Source organism: Molothrus aeneus, chromosome 19 (genome assembly GCF_037042795.1).
Source record: "Molothrus aeneus isolate 106 chromosome 19, BPBGC_Maene_1.0, whole genome shotgun sequence".
NCBI classification, from domain to species: domain Eukaryota; kingdom Metazoa; phylum Chordata; class Aves; order Passeriformes; family Icteridae; genus Molothrus; species Molothrus aeneus.
Window position 1 is genome coordinate 346,854 of NC_089664.1, and position 23,932 is coordinate 370,785.

At 52.1% G+C, this 23,932-nt stretch overlaps 1 protein-coding gene across 2 annotated transcripts; it reads right to left on the minus strand.

The window, feature by feature from the left end:
- Nucleotides 1-141: 141 nt before the first annotated feature.
- TRAF2 (TNF receptor associated factor 2) lies at nucleotides 142-23,533 on the minus strand. Of its 2 annotated transcripts, none has more exons than XM_066562828.1 (10): nucleotides 23,468-23,533; nucleotides 21,039-21,259; nucleotides 20,365-20,443; nucleotides 19,916-20,014; nucleotides 10,347-10,418; nucleotides 8,736-8,810; nucleotides 6,822-7,181; nucleotides 5,674-5,851; nucleotides 4,007-4,155; nucleotides 142-3,313 (listed from the first exon to the last, which is right to left on the minus strand). In XM_066562828.1, the coding sequence occupies exons 1-10, from the start codon at nucleotides 23,483-23,485 to the stop codon at nucleotides 3,095-3,097; spliced, it is 1,470 nt and encodes a 489-aa protein (XP_066418925.1). In that variant the 5' UTR covers nucleotides 23,486-23,533; the 3' UTR covers nucleotides 142-3,094. The 2 variants fall into 2 exon arrangements, with proteins under 2 accessions (XP_066418925.1, XP_066418926.1); XM_066562829.1 differs by lacking the exon at nucleotides 23,468-23,533 and adding an exon at nucleotides 22,464-22,498.
- Nucleotides 23,534-23,932: the final 399 nt, after the last annotated feature.

Below are 23,932 nucleotides of genomic sequence, written 5' to 3' on the forward strand. Positions count from 1 at the left end.
TGTTTGGGAATCCTCCTGCAGGGACACAGGAGATGGGGAGAGTTCCCAGCACAGAAATAATCCCCCAGCACAGAAACCCCCCTACCCTGAGACAATCCTCCCCCGTGCTGTGCCCAGGATCCCCTGGCTCATACACAGCAATGCTGTTCAAACAGCTTTTATTAGTGGTTCTGACCATACTACACCCTCAAGGAAAACAAAACCTAGATCACAGTGCTGAGATGGTGTAGTCGAAAGAAAAAAAAAAACACAAAAATCCAGCGGTGGCTTGTGTCCAGTGTTTGTCCACATGGCCGCCAGGCTGGCAGAGCTGTGCCCAGGAAGTGGCTGGGCCCCTGTCTGCAGCACATGGGCACAATTCCTGCTGCCAGCTCCAGAGCTGCTAAGAACCAAAAAAGGCCCGGCAGCATCAGCAGTACCAAAGGGTGGGGAGGAAAGGGCTCCCAGCAGGAGGGGCTGACAGGCTGTGTTTCCCCTCCAGCAGTAAGCCCGTGGCCTGAAGAGCTCAGCCTGAGCTTTGCTGCAGCACCGACTCTCCCACAGACCTTCCAAACGTGCTGGGGCAGGAGCACCAGTTCCCACCCTGAAAGCAGCCCAGACCCCCCCACCCCCAAGTGAGCCAGTGTCTCCACAGTCCCTCCTGGCACCACCTGGCCAGAGCCCCCAGCCCCGCTGCAGGCAGCACCCCACGAGCAGACATTCTGATCAACATAGAACAAGCTCCCCCCACATAAAACTCAACTCCCAGCAATTTTATGAGCAGAGTTGACCCTCCTGTGTCTTCCCAGGCTTTTCCAAGCATCTCTGGGGAGCTGCTGTAGATGGGAGCAGGGCTCTGCTAGCCTGGATTTTCCTCATAAGGCACAGGGTGAGAGCAGCAACACAGGGCTTGATCTGTCCCTTGTTGGGACAGGCTGGAGGGGACTTCACAAAGGGAGGGGTCCTGTGACCCCTCTCCCACCTCAGGCTGTGCTGTCACCAGCTTCTGTCCCCCGCCCCCAACAGCAGGGGCTGGCTCTGTTCCCAGACCCTGCACACACACATGTGAGAAGCTCCATGCACTGATTCCAAAGGGGGCTCACAGGTCACCTCAGCACCTGTCTGGAGAGCACCGGGCCAGCACAGCAGCCATGGGTGCAAGAGGTTCAGCTTGGACCAAGGGGCAGCTCAGCCACCAGGGCATTGGGCAACCCTGAGTTCCTGGTTCCATGCTCACTGCTCCAAGGTCAGGAAGGTTAGAGGCCCCTGAGTTCCTGGGCAGCAGAAGGGACATTGCAAACAGCCCCAGGGGTAGGTCAGGGCTGTGCCAGCACATGAGGGGGACAGCCAGACTTTGCAGGGCTCCCTGCCAGGGCAGAGCCTGATGGTGTTCCGGACCCCTCAGGGTGGCTGTGCCAGAGCCAAGGTGTGAGCAGACTACAAGCCTGGCAGGCTCTGCAGCCATCAGACCCAGGCTGGGCACCTGGCAGGAGCTGCTGGCAGTGGAGGGCCAATCCCTGGCAGCCACTGAGGAGGGTGACCACATTCCAGCCTCACTGCCTGAGGAGCAGCACAAGAGCCAGCCAGAGCCCCTGATCAATGCAGGGTGTTCACAGCTGGTTCCTGTCACCAACACATCTCCTGTGGCACATTCAGCCACTGATGGGTGTGAGAAGCCCAGGCAAAGGAGGCAACAAAGCTTCAAGTTCACCCTGGATCAGGGCCCATCCAGAGCTACTCATGGCCACAACAAAGCTGTAGAGGGCACTATGCAGGGATGTGGCAGCCAGTTCTTCCCCACTAACACTGAGACCTTCTCATGGTCGCTGAACCTGTGCTGTCCAGAGGGAAGGAACCCAGGGACAGAAAGGGGACAGCATGCTTCACTTCTCCAGCCCTCAGATCCTACCCAGGTGGCTGCAGGTTCAACGTGGGGCCAAGTGCAGGAAGAGCTCCAAGGTGCTGCCACCTGGAACCAGGTGCCCCATGACTCCTGAGCTCAGGGATGGGGAGGAACAGTGAGGGAGACCTGCTGCTGGTGACTGCAGGCATTGTGAGAGTGCAGGCGCTGGCCAGCAGTGCCCACTGCATGGGCAGACAGTACACATCCCACGGCCAAGGTTGCAGTGCCCAGACAGACACGGCAGTGCAGCCGCAGACGGACGAGGAGCTCAACAGCAGCAGGAGCCCTAGGAAGGCTGGTGGAGCTGTCCCACCATGGAAACAAAGCCAGTTCTCGGTGTCTTTGCCTATGAGCAAAGACAGCTCCCAGCACAGCACCCATCCCACCCAGTGCTGCTCGGAACACAGGGCAGAGAGGGGCAGGGCTTGGAGCTTTCAGGGTGCACACCGAGCTCTGTGTCACCCTCCTCTCCTGGCACAGCAGGGACAATCTCCACAGCAGATTCACTTCTTCCCCACAGGCATCCCTGGTGCTGCCCCATGGTCCCTCCTGGGCAGCAGCACCTCCTGCCCCATTCCACACTCCAGCACACACCACCCATCACACACCCAGCAAGGGCTGGACTAAGGGCTCCCCTGCCCTGCAGCTGGGCTCAGCACCCTCCTAACACACCAATGGCATCAAACCAGTCTGTGTCTCTCTTGCCCAGCTGGCACTGCAGCTGTCACACACCCTCCTTGTCTCCCGGGGTGTGGAGCAACCAGCAGTGCAGAGCCATGGCACCCCACAACTTCCAGGAACATGGAGATCTCAGAGGGAAATCCTAGACAGCTGATCCAAAATCCACAGGAGGTGGAGCTCAGGCAGGGTAAACCGCTGTTTTACTAGAGAGCTGTGGATGTCGGCTAAACTGGTAGAGCAAGAGCTGCACTGGTTTCCACTGGAGTCCAGACAGCAGCAGTTCAGACATCCAAGTCCCTGCAGGGAATCTTCCATATTCCACAGCCTGCCAGTGTTCACCCAACCCTCTCCTCAGGAAAGAGAGCTCCCATCAGACACCTCATTTCCACCCAGAGCAAAGGTTCCTTTTCAGGAAGGGCTTTTCCCCTCTCTGTGCCCCCTCTTGCTCTCAGACCTGCCTGAAGTGCAGCACAAGCGGGTGATGCCCTGGGCAGTGCTGGCTCCATGCTCACTGCTCCAAGGTCAGGAGGGTTAGAGGCCTGTGAGATCAACGATGGCTTTAATAAAGATGGCATCATCACGCACGTAGGAGTTCTTGGCTTCCATGACGGACACAGGGCAGAAGAGGGGGCAGCCACTGGCGATGTTCATCTCCGTGACAGGGCGCTGGAAGGATGAGGACGTCACATCAGGGCGGAAGGCATCGATGATGTGCTCCCGGTTATTCTGGTCCAGAAGCATCAGGGTGACCTGTGGGGAAAGGTGAAAGCATAGGGGAGTGGCTGAATAAAAGACACATGGAAACCCAGCCCAGTGACCTGCTGTGATGCATGCAGCTACCAGCAGCCACAGCCACCCTGTGCACCTGCAAATCAGAGAAATGCCTCTGAGTGGGACCAGCAGAGAACATCACCTCAGGAATGTCCTGCAGAAACCCTCCCCATCCCCACATCCTGCCTATCACTGGAAACTTCCCTGTGGCAGCACAAGTCTGTCAGACTGACTGAAAACCTACACTCTGCTCGCAGAACTGACACAGCACTCAGGTATTTCCCTGAGCCAGGGCTGTTGTCCTCTCTGCATCTGCTTTTGCCTGCTCACTCCGCCTCCATGTGTTCCACAAATCTGCAGTGCCCAAGAGCTGGGATCTGAGCTCCTGACAGGGAATGAGCATCTACTGTCCCCAAGCTCTGAGGCCACCATAACCTTCCCTTGCCCTCAACCCCTGCAGAGGCTCTGTGCGATTCCCAACAGCCCATGTCACCCCCTTGCCCCACAGCACAGCCAGTGCTCTCAGCACACCTGGGGAACCCCCAGGGCAGTCAATACACAGCCCTTCCTCTGCCTTGTCAAGTGGCCCGGAGTGACGGTGCTGAGAAACTCGAGTGGGTGCTAAACCAGAGAGGCCATGGATGGGCACAGTGGGCTCTGCTCCAGACCCACCTTCTGGTTAAAGGGCCACCGCAGCAGTGCATCGTTAGGTCCCTTCATCACCACAAAAAACAAGGACAGGTGGGTCCCACGGCCGGTGCCGTCCCCATTCAGGTACACGCGCAGACACATCTTGTAGCCGTACTTGCTGGTGTAGAAAGCTGTTAGAGAAGTGTGGAACAGGCACAGTGAGGGTCCAGTGCAGCATAGCCTAGCAACAGCAAATCTCTCTGAAATCTGAGGGCTCTGAAGTTTGGAATCTGGGAGAAGCCAGGTCTGGGCTGCACCAGAGGTGGTCTGGAAAGCCCAAGGCCAGGAAGTGCAGCCCCTGGCCTGAGCAGATGCTGTGCACAGAGCAGTTACCAGTCCCCCGGCTATTCCCTCACTGCCAGGGGAGATCTGCCCCAGAGTTGGGCCAATCCTCCTGCACCTCAGGGCTGAAGGAGCTGTGGTTCATGGCAGTAACACTGGTGAGCAGGAACAAACCCACCCCATAAAGCACCTGGCTGGCAGCAGAGCACTCTCAGCATCCCCACTGTGAGCTGTTGCCTCTGATCCGGGCAGGGGCTCAAGCAAGTGAACTTTAATTCTCATTTGGATTTCCACAGCATGGCTTGGGCATGGCCAGGATGGGATTTCAGACACTTTCCTTCCCCAGCAGTCCTGGGAATGCCTGTGTTGTGACACTAGACCTGTGTGGGATCACAGCTTGGAAGGGGACCTGCCACAAGTCACCCTCCCACAGTGGCACAGAGCAGTACATCTGGGACTGGCTGGACGAGGCTCAGTGGGCACAGGCAGAGATCAGGGGTCACAGCCAATATTTTACTGCAGGACTTGGTGCTTTTCTCAACAGGCAGACTATGAATAGCAGAGACACTGTGCTCTTCCACAGGGTGAGGAGCAAGAGATCGGATCTTTGTCACTGCATTCCTCTTGGAAATACCCAGCTCATTTCCTCTGCTCCTTCCTCCCCACCTGCTTTACCCAAAGGTTCTCAGGACAGATGACCCTTTTGTTAGTCCAAGGAGAATATCCCCACTGGGCCCTATGGCCTTCTCAGCACTCTCATCACCCTTTGAATGTAAAACCTATCAAGGAACAGAAGGAAAGATGGCTCCAGAGTGGTGGGAGTAGCCAGGGAGAGAGGGACCATGCAGCTGGGCATCCTGCTCTCTGTGGCCCAGGCGAGGAGCAAAGCAAGAAGCCAGTATGGCCCTCCCCCTTCCCCCCCCCCAGACTGATGGCCTTCACCCTGGCTTGTCCTGGGTCAGGCCCTGAATGAACCTTCCTTGTACAACTTGCTGGTTTTAGCTCAAGATTTTGCCCTTTGTCAAACCCTGTGGCACTCTGTCCTCACAACACTGCAAGCAGTATTTCCATTTCCTTTTCTTTAACACAGATATCAGCTGGTATTTCCTTGCCTTTACATTTAATGCAAACCAAACGATTACAGCCAATTCCCTTTCTCATCCCATCCACAGCCTGCATCTCTCTCCTCTCAGCCCTCTCTTCCCTCTTGGAACAGCACTGCTCTGCATGCTTCACTCTCCAAGATAAAACACCCCCTTCCACATGGAATATTTCTTTTCTCAGCCTGGCAGCATTTCCCAAGCAGAGGTCCTGCCATGAGACCCACATGCAGCTGAGATGCAAAAGATTTTGGGGACTTTGCACACCTGGAGAGAAGATGGCAGGAGAGCGGCCTGTTATCGCCTCCTGACGCTTCCGGGCAAACTCTGTTATCTTCCAGATGAAAACCCCATCGTAGGTGGAAGCCTCCATGTTGCGGATCTTCTCCTCCATCTCAGCCATGGCCAGGTCTTTAAGCCCAATGCTCCTCTCCAGCTGCCGGACCTGCTCAGTGGGACACGTGGTGCAGGTTAGAAACACGCAGGCTCTGGGGCCTGGGAGAGCCGGCAAACCCCAAGAGACCCCGGCATCCCCTTGGGACGGCTCCTTAGTGAGAGACCTCCAAAAACCATCAGGGAGAAGGGAGGGAGAAACCAAGCAACATAAGCCAATTTATTGAAGCTTCCTTCTGCACCCTGTCACTCTGGAGAAGATCCTTCAAAACAGCTTAGTGCTTGAGCTGGGAACTTTCCCCTTAGCCAATGTAAAACTTCTTCCAAGGAGCTGCTCCATTGGCTGAGCAGCACAAGAAGTGAGGATGGGGAAAAAAATCCCCAATAACTCAGCATTGCGACAAAACTAAATTGAGAAAGTAAAGAACCTACACCCTCTGGAGGGCTCGTCCCTGCCAGCTCACACAGGGTCACGCCAGATCAGTTGCCCAGAGAGCACAGGTACGCTGCAAACTGCACAGCTCCAGGTGCCAGGAACACTAGGGGCCCTCCACAAGGGACTGTGCTGGAGCAGACTGGTGGAGGCAGCTCCTTCACACCTCCAGCCTATCGCTGCAGGCAGCAGCACTGATGGCACTCCTTTGGCAAAGGCAGCATTCATTTGGAAAAGTCTGGAAGGTGAGCAGCCCCACAGATTCAGTGAGATGCAGCACAAGGAGACGCAGTGAAATTCTGGGTGCTCTGGCTCTTGTCAGAAAACTGTGCTGAGGAAGAACCCCTCAGTATCTCACCCAGTTTGATAATTAACAGAGGTCTGATGCTTTAGACAGGTCAGTTAAATTCCCAGCTTTTCCAGGGAGCTGCTGAGGGTTGAGCACAGGCACACAGGGTATTTTAGTTCTGCCTTCAGATTTGTGGAGTTTCAGGACCAAGTGGTGAAGCTTTGCTAGCTCATGATACAGAAAGGAAACAGGTAACAACCTCTGCTGGGAGTGTGGGAACCCAGGTGAGCAGTTACACACCTTGTTGCTCAGCGTTTCAATTTTCTCCTGGTCCAGCCGGTGCTGGCGACTGTAGGCCTCAGCTGTCAGGGACACTCTCTCCACCTCCCGGTTAAGCACACAGACAATGTTCTCAAAGGTAACTGTTTTCCTCTCAAGGGCCTCACACCTTCCCAAGAGCTCTAGGGACCGGGAGAGCTCCGACTCCGAGCATAGTGAGTTTGCTCCCAGAAGTGGGGAACTGTTTTGTGATGAGGAAGGGACTGGAAGGGGCTTCAGGTCCCCAGCACCAGTCTTGAGGCTGAGCACAGAGCTCAGAAGCATGTAGAGATGCTCTGCCAAACACTTCCTTTCATGTTCTGGGAGCTTTTCATTTTCCACCTACATGAAGAGAAATACATCCCCCATTCAGCATGTGCAATCTACACTGTCACCATCCACAGAACAAATTCCTTCTATCCAGGTTGTCTCTGTCTCTCTGGGAGCCTCTCAGGAACCCTCGGCCAGTCCCGAGTCGGCAGACACCGGGGGGGCAACCCCAACACGGCCGACAGCGGGGAGACACTGTCTGTGCCCCGAGGGTACTGAGGGCACCTGGGCTGGTCGCCTTTGCAGCACAAGAGACACCAGAGTCATCGGTAGATGATAAAGGGCCGACTCTTAGCAGGGGTTAATCCAAGGTTTTATTCAGGGGCTCTGGGGAGCTCCTGCACCTCAGGGGCCTCCTGCTGAAAGCCCCGGGAGATGTGCCAAGGTTACATTTAAAGGGAGGTGGAAACCCAAAGTAGATAACATTTTACTAACCAAGAAGTGACCCTAAGGGATGGGTACTGGGGGATTGGCATTTAGGACAGCGTATGGGGCAGGGCTTGGGGGGCTGACCCCTGGCCTCTGGCTAATCACTCGAGGACCTGGAGCGAAGCTTCTACATGGAGGAGATGGGATGCTGAGTGATTGGCAGAGAGCCAGGGTGGGGGTTTGGGGATGATCTCATCCAGGGAGAGGGATTACACAGGTAAAGGGAGCTGGGTACAGTCTGGGATAAACCATTTGGGAAAAATACAAGGAAACAAAAACAAAACTACTTCAAAGTATTTCAAAGTATAAAAACACACTACAACACAGATCACAACATCAGCTTTAAATTTATAATTTATAGGGGAGAAAAAACAAAGAAATAATGGAAAAATGTGTTTTGGTGGGGGTGGTTTGGGTTTTTGTTTAGTTTTAGAAATGTTTCAAATCACATACAATGAGGGTTGCTAAACACTTCCCCCAGCTGTACTAGTCTGCTCTGCCTTCCTCCAACCCCTCCCAGAAAAGCTCTGTCAGATGTATCTAACAGCAACAAAGGACAAAGCCTCCCATAACCTCCTGGAGGAGGGATTTATTTGAACCAGTAGGACCTGCAAAAACTAAGTGACATAGAGAAATGGCCTGGCCCCAGTACTTTGCTTACAGAATCACCGTAATCACAAGTTATTACACACTTGCTTGGATGTGAACAGACCTTAAAGCTCATCCTGTCCAAGGGATCCAAGGACAGCCACAGCTCCTCTGGGCACCCTGTGCCAGGGCCTTCCCACCCTCACAAGGAACAATTTCTCTCTAAAAGACTCATCTAAACCTGACCTCTGGCAGTGTGAAGCCATTCCCCCTGAAAGAAGCATAACCACCACAGTCCCAAAGCACTTAGGGTGCTCTTAAAGTAGAAGGAGATTTCATCCCACAGGAATTTAATTCCTGGGATGCGCAGACTCTGCATAGCAGATGATGTGAAGGGGTTTAATCAAATACTCCATGTGCAAGAGGTTTAATCAAATACCTGAAGGAAAACAGATGTGACACATGTGACAGTTTGGGCAACAGCAGTTTGCAGGAACTCTAATGCTGGGACTGAAAAGCCCCAGGGAAACCCGAGAGAGGAGCCCTTACCACCTCAGCACAGCCCACAGCCTCGAACCGGCACGGTACTTTGGATCTGCCACACGTCTTCACATGGTCCCGAAACTAGAAAGGGAGGAAGGAGAGCAGTGTTAGATCTTATGTGTCCCTAGTGCTCCCTTTCCACCCCACTGACATTTGGGAAACTACAGCCAAGCTGAAGAATGCCCAAGCTATGGCTAATCACTAACTGTCACAGTGCCCACTAAACCTGGGCTCGGCCCGCCATCCGGTGTGACTTTCACCGGAATACAAATACAGCCCTGACACCTGAAGAAAGCCTAATTTCTCCTCTTGATGGCTGGGAGGTCTCACTGCTCACCTGCACATGCAAGAGTGAAAAAGCAATGGGTACAGGATCAAGCTGTGGATGCAGAATAATGACCTTTCCTGAGGGCTGAGGAATGGGAGGCACAGACAATAACCCCATGAAACAAGGGCACATTCATTTTGGGCACTTCACACAACTCTGGTAAGGATGTGCTACAGGTTGGTGTTTTTACCTCCATCCCAGCATTACATTTCTGCTGAGAGGTGGCACTAACCCCTCAGCACTGAGATGACTCGTTCAGGTTCCCACACAGCACATGATTAATCCAACGAGCACTGTCACAGCTTCAGCTTGGGTTTAGCACACCCCTCACCATCAGATACCAGAGCTCTGTTCTGAACACCACCATATTCCCTCCCCACTTAACTCCTACATCTGCTACAACAGATGTCAATTAAAACTGCTTTTAAACCACTTTTTTAAAGACTTCTAGATCCATGTGGCTTGTGTAATGAGTCAGGTTACTCAGAGTTAACATGGCAGCAAATAATCAACAAGAGTTTGGAGAAATAAACATGGGAGTTAATATTTAAACACAGAGAAGATCACCCATGGGGACCCCATGAGGTGGCTTCCTGCAGGGCTTCAGCTCCCACCTGCAGAGAAGCTGGGCTGTACCTCAAACCCCAGCCTGCAGATAAGGTGGGCTGTACCCCCACCCCTACCCCCTCCTTATGCTGCCCATTTGGAAGAACTCTTTTGCCCCTCTTTTTGCTCCCTCTGTTCCCCTGCCCTGCTAAAGGGCTTTTTCCAACACTGCTACTAAAAATATTTGCCTGTAGAAAGCAAGATGGTTTCAGATGAATATGCTTTTTGAAAATGTTTCCCAAAACTTGAATTTTTCAGACTCTTGAGCCTTGTCCCAGGAGCCAGCAGCCTGGAATGCTATAGGCATGGATTCCATTAGATTATTACTTAGATATCAATTAAGCTGGACATCGGCTCTCTTTCCAAAATTGCAGCAGTTGTTGATGCAGTTGCTCTACACAGAACATAAACCCATAAGTGTGTTTTTCCCACAGAGGCTCTGTCCCCATACATGGTTCCAAGGGAGGTGGCAGTGGTAGCACCAACACTGACCTGCAAGTGCCCCTGAGCCACATTACCTCACACCTATCCTTATGGAAAACTCACATCCACATTAACAGCTGCCACTCAGTTGTTTTCCCCACTTCATTTCCTAAAGGACTCTGTTTCTCCCTCCTGCCAGAATGCCAAACTCAGCCCATCAGGACACCAAATACCCCCACGGCACAGAGTCAGATGGATACCTTCTCCCTGGGAATCTTCTTCCCACAGCCTTCGCAAGTCAGCGGGAATTCAGGGCAGACTTCATCATGAGCCTGTGAAGGAACATACAGGAGATATTTGTCCTCAAATAAAAGGCTCATGGAGGTTCTGTGATGGGCACAATCCCAAGGGGCTGGGTTTATACCTTATTACAGATGAACACTGGATTTACCAACCTACACTCAGACCTTAGTCACGCTGATCCCTCTGAGCTGCTGACTCATCGTGTGATCTCCAGGCTACCCCAGTTTTGGGTGTCTATGTAGCACCCAACCTCTATTTAAAAGATGCTACAATGATTTTTAAAAAATTCAAATTATTGCTTTGACGGCCAAGATAACCAATGGGAAACTCCATTTATGGCTCTGCCAGGAGAAGACACGTTGATGCAGGTTGAGTGGAGTGAACCACTACCTCAGCAGGATAATCTGGGTCGTTTTCCACTGTAATGGTTATCAGTCAGTTGAGGCATAGGCCCCGTGACAGCTCATGACATGCTGGACTGAGCTGTCTGATTGTATCTTCACTTTTGAACTAGAATACCATTTTTCAAGCAGAAAGAAAACTGTTTTTCAACTGTTTCATTTACCAGTCCCTGCACACAAGCAATTGCCTCTGCAGCCAGACTCAGGGTTGGATGATGGCCAGAGAGGTTGAACAAACGACCAGGGCAATGTGATCTCTGTCCTCAGTAGACTCTTTGGCAACAGTGCTGGCTAAATGGAATGCTGGAACATGCCACTGCTTCTGTGCCATTTCCACACTGCTTAAACCTTCTTGTTCTACACCCACCAGTTGAAACAAGGCATTGGAAACACCATGAATATGCAGATCAAAACTCAAATTAAAATGTAAGAGTACTGAAGTCTCCTGCCATGGTAGGGACAGAAAAAAAAATCCAACCAGGAGCATTTCTAATGCAGCCATCTGAACCCAGATGTTGGAAAACTTGGTAACAATGAATCTCTGTTACCTTCTAGGGGAACATGCACAAACCTCACCGTGTCACACATCAGGAAGTGGAAAGTGAAACCAGCAGTAACTCCACCCCAGCTTCTTGGTCACTCTCTCCTTTTTATGCTTTAAGTGAGTAACTTAAGCTGAGAGTTTCACTGTGTGTCCCTGGAGAGATGACTGGCCAGCCAGCAGGGTTTGGAGGGCACTGCTGCCTGCAGAGGAGGAGGAGGTCAAGTGCCTGCCTTTATCCCACTCACTCAGAGGGAGTGAGCCCTTTTTTCTACCCACCTACTGCTCTCATGTTCTAGAAACACCCAATAACATCTACCCCATGAACCACAAAGCACTGGCAGAACAGATGGTCTGACTGAAAAAAGGAAATTTCACTGCAGAGGCAACTATTTTAAAAGGGAGTATTTTAAACTTACGGTCTCCCATGCCAATATGTCGGTGTGAAACTACCACCTTCTCCACACTCCCCACCTCCCAGCATTTATCCTCCACCCTGAATCCCCCCTGCACCATGACGTAATGGCCAGGAATGGGCAGCCCTGCCTGCAGCATGGGAAGGAGCTCAAAGAGCAACTGTTCTGTATGTAAATAGTTAAAGACACCCAGAGGCTTCAGCCAGCGCAGATCCAAACATTTCTGTATAAACAGTTTCAGGCTCTTCTGGAAACCCCTGTTCCTCCTGCCCCACGTGGGTGTCAGAACAGAGATAGATGGTATCACTCCTGGAAGAAATCCAACCCACCCTGGAGCCAAGAGCAGGGGCTGGCACTTGAGCCTGATCTGCCACATCCACTCCCCCTGCAATGGCAATCCTCCTGTTTATATCTTTCCTAAACCCACAGCTGTAGCCTCTGCTACAGGGATAAGCACCACTCACACTCACATCCAGGCACTTGCTTGGAAAGTTTTTGGGAGCTCTAGAAAGCCATCCATGGCTGTGCATGGGACTAGGCAAGAGCAGGCACTCTCCCAGAGGGAAACCAGAATGGAAATCAAGCTGGACAGGCATCAGAGAGAGGGGACAGCCATGGAAGAATTAAAGTGGAGCTGGAAGACAATGGCTCACCCAGCAAGGCACACACCAGCCTGCAGCATCCAACAGCAGGAGCAGGAAAATCAAATGGGGCAGAGTTAACAGCCTTCAGCAACACCTGGTTCTTCCCACTGAATTACAACCAAAGCCACTGATTGATCAATTTCCTTCCCTAATAATAAACAGTGATACAACCCCACAGCAGCCTGCCCATCACCCACCACCATCAGACATATCATTCTCTGGGAGCTCACCAGAAAGGTTAGAAAATCGGACACCACTGCCCATGGGAGGACCAGGGCGGATCAGAATCAGGGACTGCGTGTGAGAGAAATCAGGATCACAGAATAATTGAATGGTTTGGGTTGGAAGGGACCTTAAAGCCCATTTCATTCCACCCCACTACTGTGGGCAGGGACACCTTCCACTATCCCAGGTCATTCCAAGTCCCATCCAACCTGGCCTTGGACACTTCCAAGGGATGGGGCAGCCACAGCTGCTCCAGGCAACCTGTGCCAGGGCCTCACCACCCTCACAGTGAAGAATTTCCTCTTAACATCTAATCTAAATCTCTCCTCTTTTAGTTTAAAACTGCTCCCCCTTTTCCTGTCACTATCTGTCCATGTAAAAAGTATCTCTACATCTTTTTCAAGCCCCCTTTAAGCACTTACAGGCTGCAGGGAGGTTTCCCCAGAGCTTTCTCTTCTCCAGGCTGCTCAAAGGTGCTGAGCTCTCCTTTCTGCCTGCAGGCCTACTAGCAAATGGAGCTGCCTGTGGGTACTGGGAATCTCCCACTTCAGTATCAGGAAAGCAGAAAAGCTGTATATGATTTAAATTTGCAGTATTTGCAGACAAAGTTTCTCTCTGGACACTCCGGCAGCAGGCTGAGGCTGTTTCATCCCGGCCAGCAAGGGCAGCACTCTTGCACTGCAGCTGTGCAGGGGAGTGAAGGCATACAGAGGGAAAAGTGGGTTTTGGTAAGGGCAGCTGATCCCTGGAGCACACAGTGATCATTCCTAAGGAGGCTGAGAGCAGATCTCACTGTGCTCTGAAGCTTCCTCATGAGGGGCAGCTCTGATCTCTGCTCTGTGTGCCAGTGACAGCACTCAAGGGAATGGCTGGAGTTGTGTCAGGATGAGGTTAGAATGGATCTCAGGAAAAGGTTCTTCCCCCAGAGGGTGCTGGGCACTGCCCAGGTTCCCCAGGGAATAGGCACGGCCCCGAGGCTGCCAGAGCTTCAGGAATGTTTGGACAGCGCTACCAGAGATGCCCAGGGTGGGATTGTTGGGGTCTGTGTTGGTGTCTTGTGCAGGGCCAGGAAATGGACTGCATGATGCTTGTCGATCACTTCCAGCTTGGTACATTCTCTGGTTCTATACAATGCCAGGATGAGTTGCTCCCCTACTTCTCCCTCAGCCAAGAGGAAAAACTTCAGTTTAATCTGATCACCATTTCACCTCAGGGCATCCCTAAATTCAATTTCAACTCTGGAAGAGGCTTCTGCTGGAAATCATTATCTCCATACTCTGGTGGACAGGACATGCCCCTGCTGCCTGGCTGCTCTGCTCATAACCTGCCACATCCACACAGGTCCAGTTTTTTATTTGAGGTCTTGTAACCATGCTAAGAATCCATCAGCATGACACTGGGCTCCCCTTCCAGCAAAGGGACAAGGCTGGCAGCTGGGAAATGCCACTGTTGAAGCAGCTCCTGTGAGATACCTCTGCCAGAGCCCGTGGAAAGGTCACAGCAAAGGGCAGGGCTGGCAGAGGGACAAGGGACAGCAGGACAGGCTCAGAGTGAGCTGCACACTGCAGCTCTCCTGCAAAATCCCCTGGTCTTGGAAAGTCACTCCATCAGTCTCCTCTGAGCACAGCAACAGTAACCCTAAGCAGACAACTCAAGGGCTTGGCAGCTGGAAGGGAGCAACAAGAAGGAAGCAAAACTACCAGGATGGCAGAGGAAAGCCAGCTGCCATGACACAGGGCACAGTAGTGGCTACGAGGGCTTGGGTGGTCTCCAGCCCCAGCATTGCCATGTGTAGCACTTGGCTTCTTGGACACAGTAGCCTGGCTACAAGGAAAAGGGTGGGCCCATGAAATTGTAGAGAAAACACTGAAAATGAGCCTCCAGTATAAAAGAGAGTTTTGAGGGAACCTGAATCCTTTGTGCTAAGAAGCATTGGTTGCTTCGTGCATCTCTGTCAGTTTCCCAGGGGCTCCAGAGCCTGCAAGATGGAAATGTGCCACACAAGGCAGGTGTTTTGGGATGCCCTGCTCCTCTGAAGTCCCCATGCCCTTGTGTGCTGCAGCTCCTCCTGCCAGAGAAGTCCTAAGCTGGTTCTATGCCAGGCTTGCTTGAACCTTTCCCCATACAGGTGAGTCAGGCTACCAGGCACAGGGTGACCACACATCCAGTCCGTGTGCTTCTGCATGGAACCCAGCAACACAAGGCTGGAAAGCAGGAACCCAGTCTATAATTCCCAGTGCCAAACAGGAATGGGAGATTTCTGAGACAATCACACAGGCTGGTGCCAGACACAAATTCCTCCCTTGCTGGGACATGCTGTTGACAGATCCAAGCAAGTTCACTTGGCATCATTTCAAAGAAACTGTCAAAACCAAAGATGAAGTTTGCATCACTAGGTACTGTTGGCTCCATCTGGGCAGGCAGTGAGGGCTTGGGAACCCAGCACACCCTCACTGCTCTCAGGGCCCTGGTGCACACCTGATTGAGGACAAAAGGTAGAAGAAGCCTTGTGGGGTTTCCTGTGGGCCTGGCTCAAGCCTCTGTTCAGACCCAAGGCAAGAACTCTTGTTTTCAGTGTTGAAGTTTTGTTCATCAACTGTTAGGGCTGATCAGACAGAGGTCTGATTTGGGGATTGCTGGCAGAGGGACACCAAGGCAGTGTTTCAGGTACTGAAGACAAGTGTGAAGGCAAGAGTGATTTCCTAGGACAGAGGAAAGTACAAAATGCATTTGAAGCAGTAGCAGGTTTTCTGTAATTTTTAAAAATAGGTTCTGCCACTCCTGGTTGCTTTCAACTATGAACAAGCATGAAGTGGTGGTACACTGCAGGATGCTTTTTCCAAATCCCTACACAATTCCCCCACCCGCATTCATGGTGAGGGGTTTCCTCACAGCGTAGAGCCATATGAACCACACTTAGCACTCCCCTCCACTTCAAATCTCGTGACTTACAGCTTTTCATTCTCCAAGGGGCAGATGTCAAAACCATTAATTTTTGGGCCACCACAAGAAGGCTGAGCTGGTTTCAGAAGTGAAGAGCAGACCCTCTGCAGCCGGGGCTTTCCAATTCCCTCCCACGCATGCTCTCTGGCACTCACCGTGGCTCTATATCCCACCACGGGTTTGGACAGGAAATCACCTCGTGACTGGGCAGCCAGCTACACCAGCTACTGTGGGGACTGTGGCTGGGATGTGCTTGTGGGCCTCAGCTCTGGCTCTGGAAAGTATAGGTGTGTCTGATCCCTTTTCCAAAAGCAGAAGGTCCTTTTGGTCACATCCATGTGCAAGTCAGGGATTCTCTCACCAGAAAATTGTCTGGTCCTGCTGGAGCTAGCTGCAAACTGCACTTCACCATCAGCCCAGAATTTGGAGCTAAAACCTTCAGAAAAAGGGTTTTAAAGAGCACTGGGTTTTAAAGAGAAGGCACTGGGTTTTAAAGCACTGGGTTTTAAAGAGAAGGCTGGTCACCCTGCTACAGCAGCACCAAGTGCCCCTGCCACGGCGCCTCAAGTGTTGTACCCCACATAGACAACAATGATACAACACTCAGAGGAACAACTTTGTGGAGCAGGAGACAGGTGACTGAGCTTCAAAGACCAACAGCTCTCCTCTAAGCAATGTGCAAAATCCTGAAGATGAAGTTTCAGCCTCAGCTGAAAATCACCACCAAAACCTGTTGGGGCACTCCTGGGTTGCAGCTGGGAAGGAGGGGCATGACACGCTCAGGGCCCCCAGCCGCCCTTCTGAAGAGGGAGCTTTCCCTGGATAAGGCACGACAGGGGCTCTACAGCATCTCTTAAGTATGAACAGTGGGCAGAAAGGAATGCCTGGTTATCCTGTTCTTCTGGAGCCAGGAAGCTACATAGCCCAGAAGGGGCTGCAGACATCCTTTCTGACACCACAGGCTTTTAAGTAACATCACTTGGGATTGGAGTTTTGCACCTTCTGCAGCCTTCCAGGTTCCACTTACAAAGAACTTTCTAAAACCAAAATGACAACAACAAACTCGAGGAAAGCACATTCCCTCCAGCATGGATTAAGCCAGCTTGTTCCCACACCTGACTGTTGCTTGGCCTCAGGAGCTGAGCTGATCTGAGCCCCACAAAACTTAGTTTAAACACTGATGTCATGTTTAAGCTTAAAACTTAGTTTTAAGTTTTAAAACTTAAAAACTTCCTAAACTTGGACAATTTCATTTCCTTATGTCTCAGTTAATTCTGCTTCCAGCTGAAGAGGGCTGCATTAAATCCCCTGTCTGGGGAAACCAAGGGGAATGCCAAAGCTGACCCCGTGTACCCCCCTCCTCAGCCCCCTCCTCCCATCCCAGTCCTGGGGGGAGGACACAGGAAGGGAACTGGTGGGATGAAAGGCATACATAAAAGGTGTATGAAAACTGACAACAGGATGTTGATAAACAGGAGAGAGACATGGACAGCTAGAGGTACTGTAGGGTGGGAGGAACACACCAGAGCTGAGGAACCACAAACTCCCTCTCCTGGATATCACTGGGACTGTTTTTGAGGTTTTTCCTTTTGCTTTAATGGGCTGAGTTTAATTTCTGCAGCCCTTCTCAGACTTTGCTCTTGAATCTAAAGGCTCATGCCCACAGCCTGATTTTCAAAATGTACATGCAGACAGACTCATCAGGAAAAAAGGTCACTAATAAAAGGAAAAACCCTTCACCCCACCCCACCCCAAACTACTTTATCTAAATGCCACAAAATATTTACAGACTCTGAAAAATGCAGCCATAAATCCAGACTTAAATATTTCATATGGTCCACACAGCTTGAAGCAGAGTGCAAGTCATGTCCAAGCAAACAGCACTCATTCAGTTTTGCATTTTCCTTTTAGAGCCAAACTTTAGTCTGAACAGAAAGCAAAACTGAAATCTATTTTACTCCTTTTCTTGAGGTTTAAGCTTTCCAGCTGCAGAACATGTTTCCCCTATGTGTGCTCTGATAAGATTAGCAAATCAGACGTTTGCAAGGGGAGAGCAGCCTCTCTCAGCACAATGCATGATTTTAAAATTAGCAAACAGTGAATTCACTCTGAGGGACTTTCCATGTCCTCTCAGAAATAGCTCTGAGGTACTTTCCAGAGTGGGAGTGCTGAGCTGCTGCAGGACGTTACCCACAGCACAGCTACGGATGCAGCTCCTCTGCACCAGGCAGCTCTGCACTGTGACCCTGAAGGCTGGGTTTAACCTTAGCCCAAGGTATCACAAGGCTCTGGGCTAACACAGCCATTCAATGCCTCCTTTCCCAGCCCTCTTCAGCAACACACATGGCTTTGGCAGCATGGGGACAGCCAGGCCTGATTAAATACCACAGCTCTTTGGCAGGCATATGAGAGGAGATAACACGAGCCAGACCTTGCCTCCTCCCACGAGTTCCTAGGAAAGAGCCAGCTTTTCCTGAGAGGGCACAAAATAACCTCCTTCCTTAGGCTGAATGCCACCAGGGCAGGCAGCAGAGGTGACTCAGCCCCTGAGAGGAAACAGGCAGCACTGCTCCAAACCCTCACACCCCTTCTACCACACAGGACTCCCTGAGACTCATAAAAACCCCTGGCGGGGAAGATATCACAGATGCCGCAGACCCACAGCCCACGCACGCCAGGGCCACACATCTATCAATCATCCTTTGTCCCAGCAAACGCCAAACTGGGGTTTGGGAAGATCAAGTGGAGAGTGAAAACAAGGCACAGGCTCATCCATATAGGAGCTTTTCATTAACAGTGCACAAGGTTCTGGGGCATCACATGCTTCTGCAGCCCTGATCCCAGGACAGCTCGCTGCCCTTCTGAATTCCCAGTGGGAGCTCTGGCCAGACTCAAGCACTCTAACACTTGTCAGAATACGTAGGGAGAACTTTTGGCAGCAAAAGATTTTTGCTGAGCTCTGCAAGAACATGTTAAGACTTTTTTTAAAACCAGAAGAAAAAGTTCAGCACAGCTCATCAGCCACAGCACATCAGCACTGGAAGTTGCTGACAGATAATTTGGTTTAGTCTAATGAAGATGAGCTCACTATAATCATTGCAGAAGATATTGGACTTCTGGGCAGCAGCAGAAATTAAAGCATGGAGCAAACAATCTGCAGACACCAGCAGCACAGCCTGAACCTGAAACCTCAGTACCAGGGTACCCTGTTCCTGGACAGGCAATCCCCAAACTCTGTGCTGTGGTAGTGTTAAGCTTTTCACCTGATACTTCTTCAGTCCTACATCCACACCATGAGCCTCTCACAGATGTATAAATGGGGGTTCAGAGCAGCAGAACCATTTAGCACCGACATCCTCATCTCTTGGACTAAACTTTGAGCACAAAGCAGAAGGCTCAGACAGCAGGACAAGGAAGCAGAGCTGCAGAAGCATCTCTCTGCTAACAGGCAGAGGCACAGTCTGGGCAGAACACTCAGGCCTGATGCACAGCTGTTGCTTCTTCCTTCCACTTTGCAATGGCATTGTCAGGAGAATCCCAATGTTAGCCTGGACAGACCAAGGTTAAACCTGTTTCTGAAACATATCTCAGTCACTGTCAAAGCTCTGTGAACCACCAGGCTATGATCTTAATCTGGAGTGAGTGTTAGAAAGAAATAAAATGAATTCCTCTTATCTCAGGCCCCCCCCCCCCGTGGTGGTTCTGCCATTCCAAGAGGGATGACAAAATTGTCTTTCAGGAGCCAAAAGCTTCACATACAGTCACATGCTACAGACCAGGCACCCCCAGCCACAACTAAAATCTGGATTAAAAAGCTAGTGGGTTCTTCAAGGAGAAATGAGGTGAAAAAACTGTCCTGTCCAGCAGCCTTGTGTCCCAGAACACTTTGGAGTGATGGGTGACCAGACAGCACCCAACATCTAGTCCCACTGTCCTGGTAGCTTTGGAGACAGCTGAAATGGGATCAGGTCATTTTCTGTGAGTTGATGGAGTCTGAAGAGTTTTAGGTTCACATAATGCAAAGAAATTCACAACCATTTAATGGCACAGCAATTTCTTGACAGTCTTGTATAGCAGAAAAGAGCTGCAAGGAGAGCAGGTGGTTCCCATCATGGAAGGAACATGCTCACAAGCAAATCCCTGCGATCACAAGCAAATCTGAACTGATCTCAGTCCAGCCTGTGCCCTCAGCAGGGCACACAAATCCTCATTCAGGGAACCTCTCCAGCTGACAGTAAAGTCCAGGGATTTGACAGCTTTCCCCCACTGTCAGCAAGCACAGACAACACCCCGAGTCGTCCCCAAAAACAGAGGGAAGAAGGATGCAGATGTGCCAAGCCTTGCTTTGGCCTGTACCTCATACTCTTTGATGGTTCCCTTCCAGGTGCAGCCGCTGTTGATGCAGACAGCAGGCAGACTCTCCACTTCCCGCCGCGCTGCATTGTCTGGGAAAGCCTGAAATGGAAAAAACAAGCAGACCACAAATATTACTGAGGGGCTGCAGTTTTGAGCAGGACTTTGAATTCTTTCTGAAAACTCCTCCCAGACCAGTCACCCAATCAACCCTCAGAGGTGTGTTAAGAGCAACCAAATCTCTGTGACAGCTTTAAGTAGGGCACCACTACACACACATGACCTGGATTTCAGCACTGAGGAGTCCAACACAGTAATCACCCTTCTCACAGCTGAAGAAAAGGGTTCCTACGAACAAGGAGTTCTCAGAGCTCATGTTTTAGGCAAAAACTGTAACTGGTGTTACTGACACCAGTCTTCTGTTAGGTTTCTTTCAATGTATTTTTCCTTACCGAGCTTGTTTCCAAAATAGAAATTCCTTCTTCATATATTCCTTCCTGGATACAGCTGGCACACTTTTGAGGTCCAGCACTATCAGACAGAAAAATAATAATCAAACACAACAACAACAACAACAACAACAACAACAAATTTAAAAAAAGATTTAACAATAAATTGACTTCTGGTAACTATATGAAATGACAGTATTTTCTTATTTTTAAAACAACACATTGAGTCTTTGCTTGTGTGTATTGTTGATGCCTATTTCTAATTTTTTTCTTCTGCCAATTAAACATTCTATTAGGCTTTCCTCATACAAAGGTAGGAGTAAGATAGAACACAAAGAGACTTCTCTGGAAGCCAGCTTGTGCTTAAACCTCTCCCATTTTGACACAACAATGAAATGATGACTTTATGACTGTGATGAAGGAAATAGGTGATAGACCTGGACTGCTTCCTCAATGGCAAAAACAGTGCAGGGGATTCTGGAAAAGAGAACTTTGAAGCGTCAACAAAGGCAAGTCAGAGATTACACATTGCCTTAGAGAAGAGATGATGCTGAATCTCAGTGATTGAACACAGCTCCCTTAGTGAGAAGGTCCTGAAAACGACACTTCTCTCTGCTTTTGTTCTTGAAAATGCCTTTTCAAATATTGTGCCTTCCCACTGGAGGCACAGCAGTTACCTGATGATTCTCTTCAGGCAGTAGGAGCAGTAGCGATGGCCGCACTGTGCCTGGAACGGCCGCCTGAGGATGTTCTTGCAATCGGAGCACAGGTATTTGACCTCCAGTTTAGTTCCCAGGATCTCCTTTGCAAACCCAGGCTGGTTTAGATCCAGAGAACCAGGTGGAGAAGAGTTTGCTGCTGCCATGTGAACGAAAAGTTCTGGCTGTATCTCCAGAGACTGAAAATAAAAGTATTTTCTCCAATTGATTATAATTGTATGGGGGTGATTTGTCATATAAACTGTGTTACCACAGACTATTAGACTGTCCCCCAACACAAGTAAACGTACTGATGTAAACCACCCTAAAACCCTGCCTTCACCTCCCAAATATGGGAGGAAACTTGAATTTTAGAACTAAATCCAGAACACAGAGACATGAAGCACAGACCTAACAAAACTCCCTGTCTGAGCTGACTGAAATGTAGCCTGTTTAGAGATATCAAGTCTTCTTGCTTTATATAAGGCAAAAAACTGTCTTAAAGGTGATAAGAAATAAATAGAATAAACTCAGTTCACCAAAAACCTGTTGGCCAGCCCAGCCACAGCTCGTCAGCTGTCAGGAGGGACCAAAATTCTGCTCAGAGGCAGCTAGACCCGCATGTTCCTTGGAGGAAGCTCGGCACACAGTGGAGCCCAGATTTAGTGGTGGCGCCCAGTCAGGCACAAAGGGTTCCCCAGAGGGATGGAAAATGAGGACACAAGAGGCACGAGCAAATTGGAAAGAAGGCAAAGAATAAAATGCTTTTGTTTTAGCTGCTTATGCATCTCATACCTTCATTCCCTGTGATTACATTCTACAGGCACCTAAAACACCTAAGGAGCACACCCGTGGAGTCCCCTGGTTTGGATGGGAAGGGACTTTAAAGCTCATCTTATTCCACCCCCTGCCATGGGCAGGGACACCTCCCACTGTCCCAGGGTGCTCCAAGCTCCATCCAACCTGGCCTTGGGTGCTGCCAGGGATCCAGGGGCAGCCACAGCTGCTCTGGGCACCCTGTGCCAGGGCCTGCCCACCCTCCCAGGGAACAATTCCCAATTCCCAATATCCCATCCAGCCCTGCCTTCTGGCAGTGGGAAGCTGCTCCCCCTTGTCCTGTCATTCCATGTTCTTGTCCCCAGTCCTCTCCAGCTCTTTCAGAGCCCCTCCAAGGGCACTGGAAAGGGCTCTGAACTGAGGTCGCCCCAAAGCCTTCTCCAGGCTGAACGCCTCGAGCCCGTCTCCGGGAGGAGCCCCCACGAACAGAGACACCGCGAAGCGGAGAAGAGCCCAGGGCTGCCCCCGTGTGGCCCGGACTCCCCGCGGCCAGGAGGGCTCTCTGCCGGGCCAGGCTCCAAGGGAGCGAGGCCCGACCCCGCCACTCCCTGAGGGCCCCGCACTCACCGGCCCTCGCTGAGCGCCCGCACCGGAAGCCCTGCCAGGCCCCGCCCCCGGACACGTGTGGCGAGCCCAGGCCCCACCCACCGCCCACGGGAGCGGCCCCGCCCACGGGAGCGGCCCCGCCCACGGGAGCGGCCCCCGCCCACGGGAGCGGCCCCGCCCACGGGAGCGGCCCCGCCCACGGGAGCGGCCCCGCCCACGGGAGCGGCCCCGCCCACGGGAGCGGCCCCGCCCACGGGAGCGGCCGGCCCCCGACATCCCCGACACCGTCACCTGCCCTTGTACTCCCAACACCTCCACACCGACACCCTCGATCACCCAACAACACCCACCTCTGCACCCCCAATGCCCCCAACACACCATCACCCATCCCTGCATCCCCGACACCCCGAGTCCAACAACCACCCCACCGTCACCCACGTCTGCACCCCCAATACCCTCACATCAATCTCTGTCACCACCACACTGTCACACCCAGTTATGCCTACTGTCACCCCCGTCACCCCCTCAGTCACCTCCCCTCAGCTCCTCAGTCACTCCCTTACCCCGTCCTCTTCCCCAGGCACCACTCCTCGCTGACTTTCCACTGTCCCCTGCCATATCTATCCCTGCTTCAGGCGACCCTGCTGGGAAAGAACCCAGATCCCTGGGACACCCTCACACTCCCCCAGGACTACTCATCTACCCGCTGGGTTCCCTCATCCTTCCTCTGAGCCCACCTCATCCGCCTCCTAGGACCTCCTGGGTGCCCTCGTCCATCACAGGGACTTCCCATCCATCCCCTGGGATCCCCCCTCACGCATCCACTGCATTTGCTGGAGGGGGAAAAAGACGGACCGTGGTGCTCAACCTGACCCACCCGCGGTCCCATCGGAGACAGCCATCTCCCGCTGCACTCCCTAGGTGAGCAGCACCTGGTCCCTTGGAAAAGGCCTGGAGCGAGCACCTGGCAGAATTGTTTCAAAGTCACTTTTGGCCATTTTGGGTACCAGTGGGCCCTCGCCTACCTGCGCACAGAGTGTCATGGCCACTTCGCGTCCCGTGGCGCCGGCTCGGGGGACAGGTGGAGGCCGGCGGTCGGGAAGGATGGGCGGTGGCAGGACGGAGACGGCCGGACGGCGATGGCAGGAAAAATGCCGTGGGGGGAAACGCGCGACGCAGCCCGCACTGAGGTCACGGCGAGGTGCTTTTCGCAGAGGAACTTGTTCGGCAAAAGGTCACAGCGGCGAGATTTGTCCCCCGGGATCCCCAGCCTGCCTGCCCCCCTAGCCCGGCTTCGGCGCGGGGGCTCCGGGGTTTTACCGCCTGCTGCGCCGGCGGGGCGGAGATGGGCGGGCTCTCACTGCGGGGAATTCAGCCGGTGCCGGGGAAATCCTCGCCGTCAGAGCCGGCCGCAGTGACCGAGCAGCGACACAGCGGCCTCTCCCGGGAACCTGGCTGCGAAGACGGGGCCGGAGAGGAGCGGGTCGAAG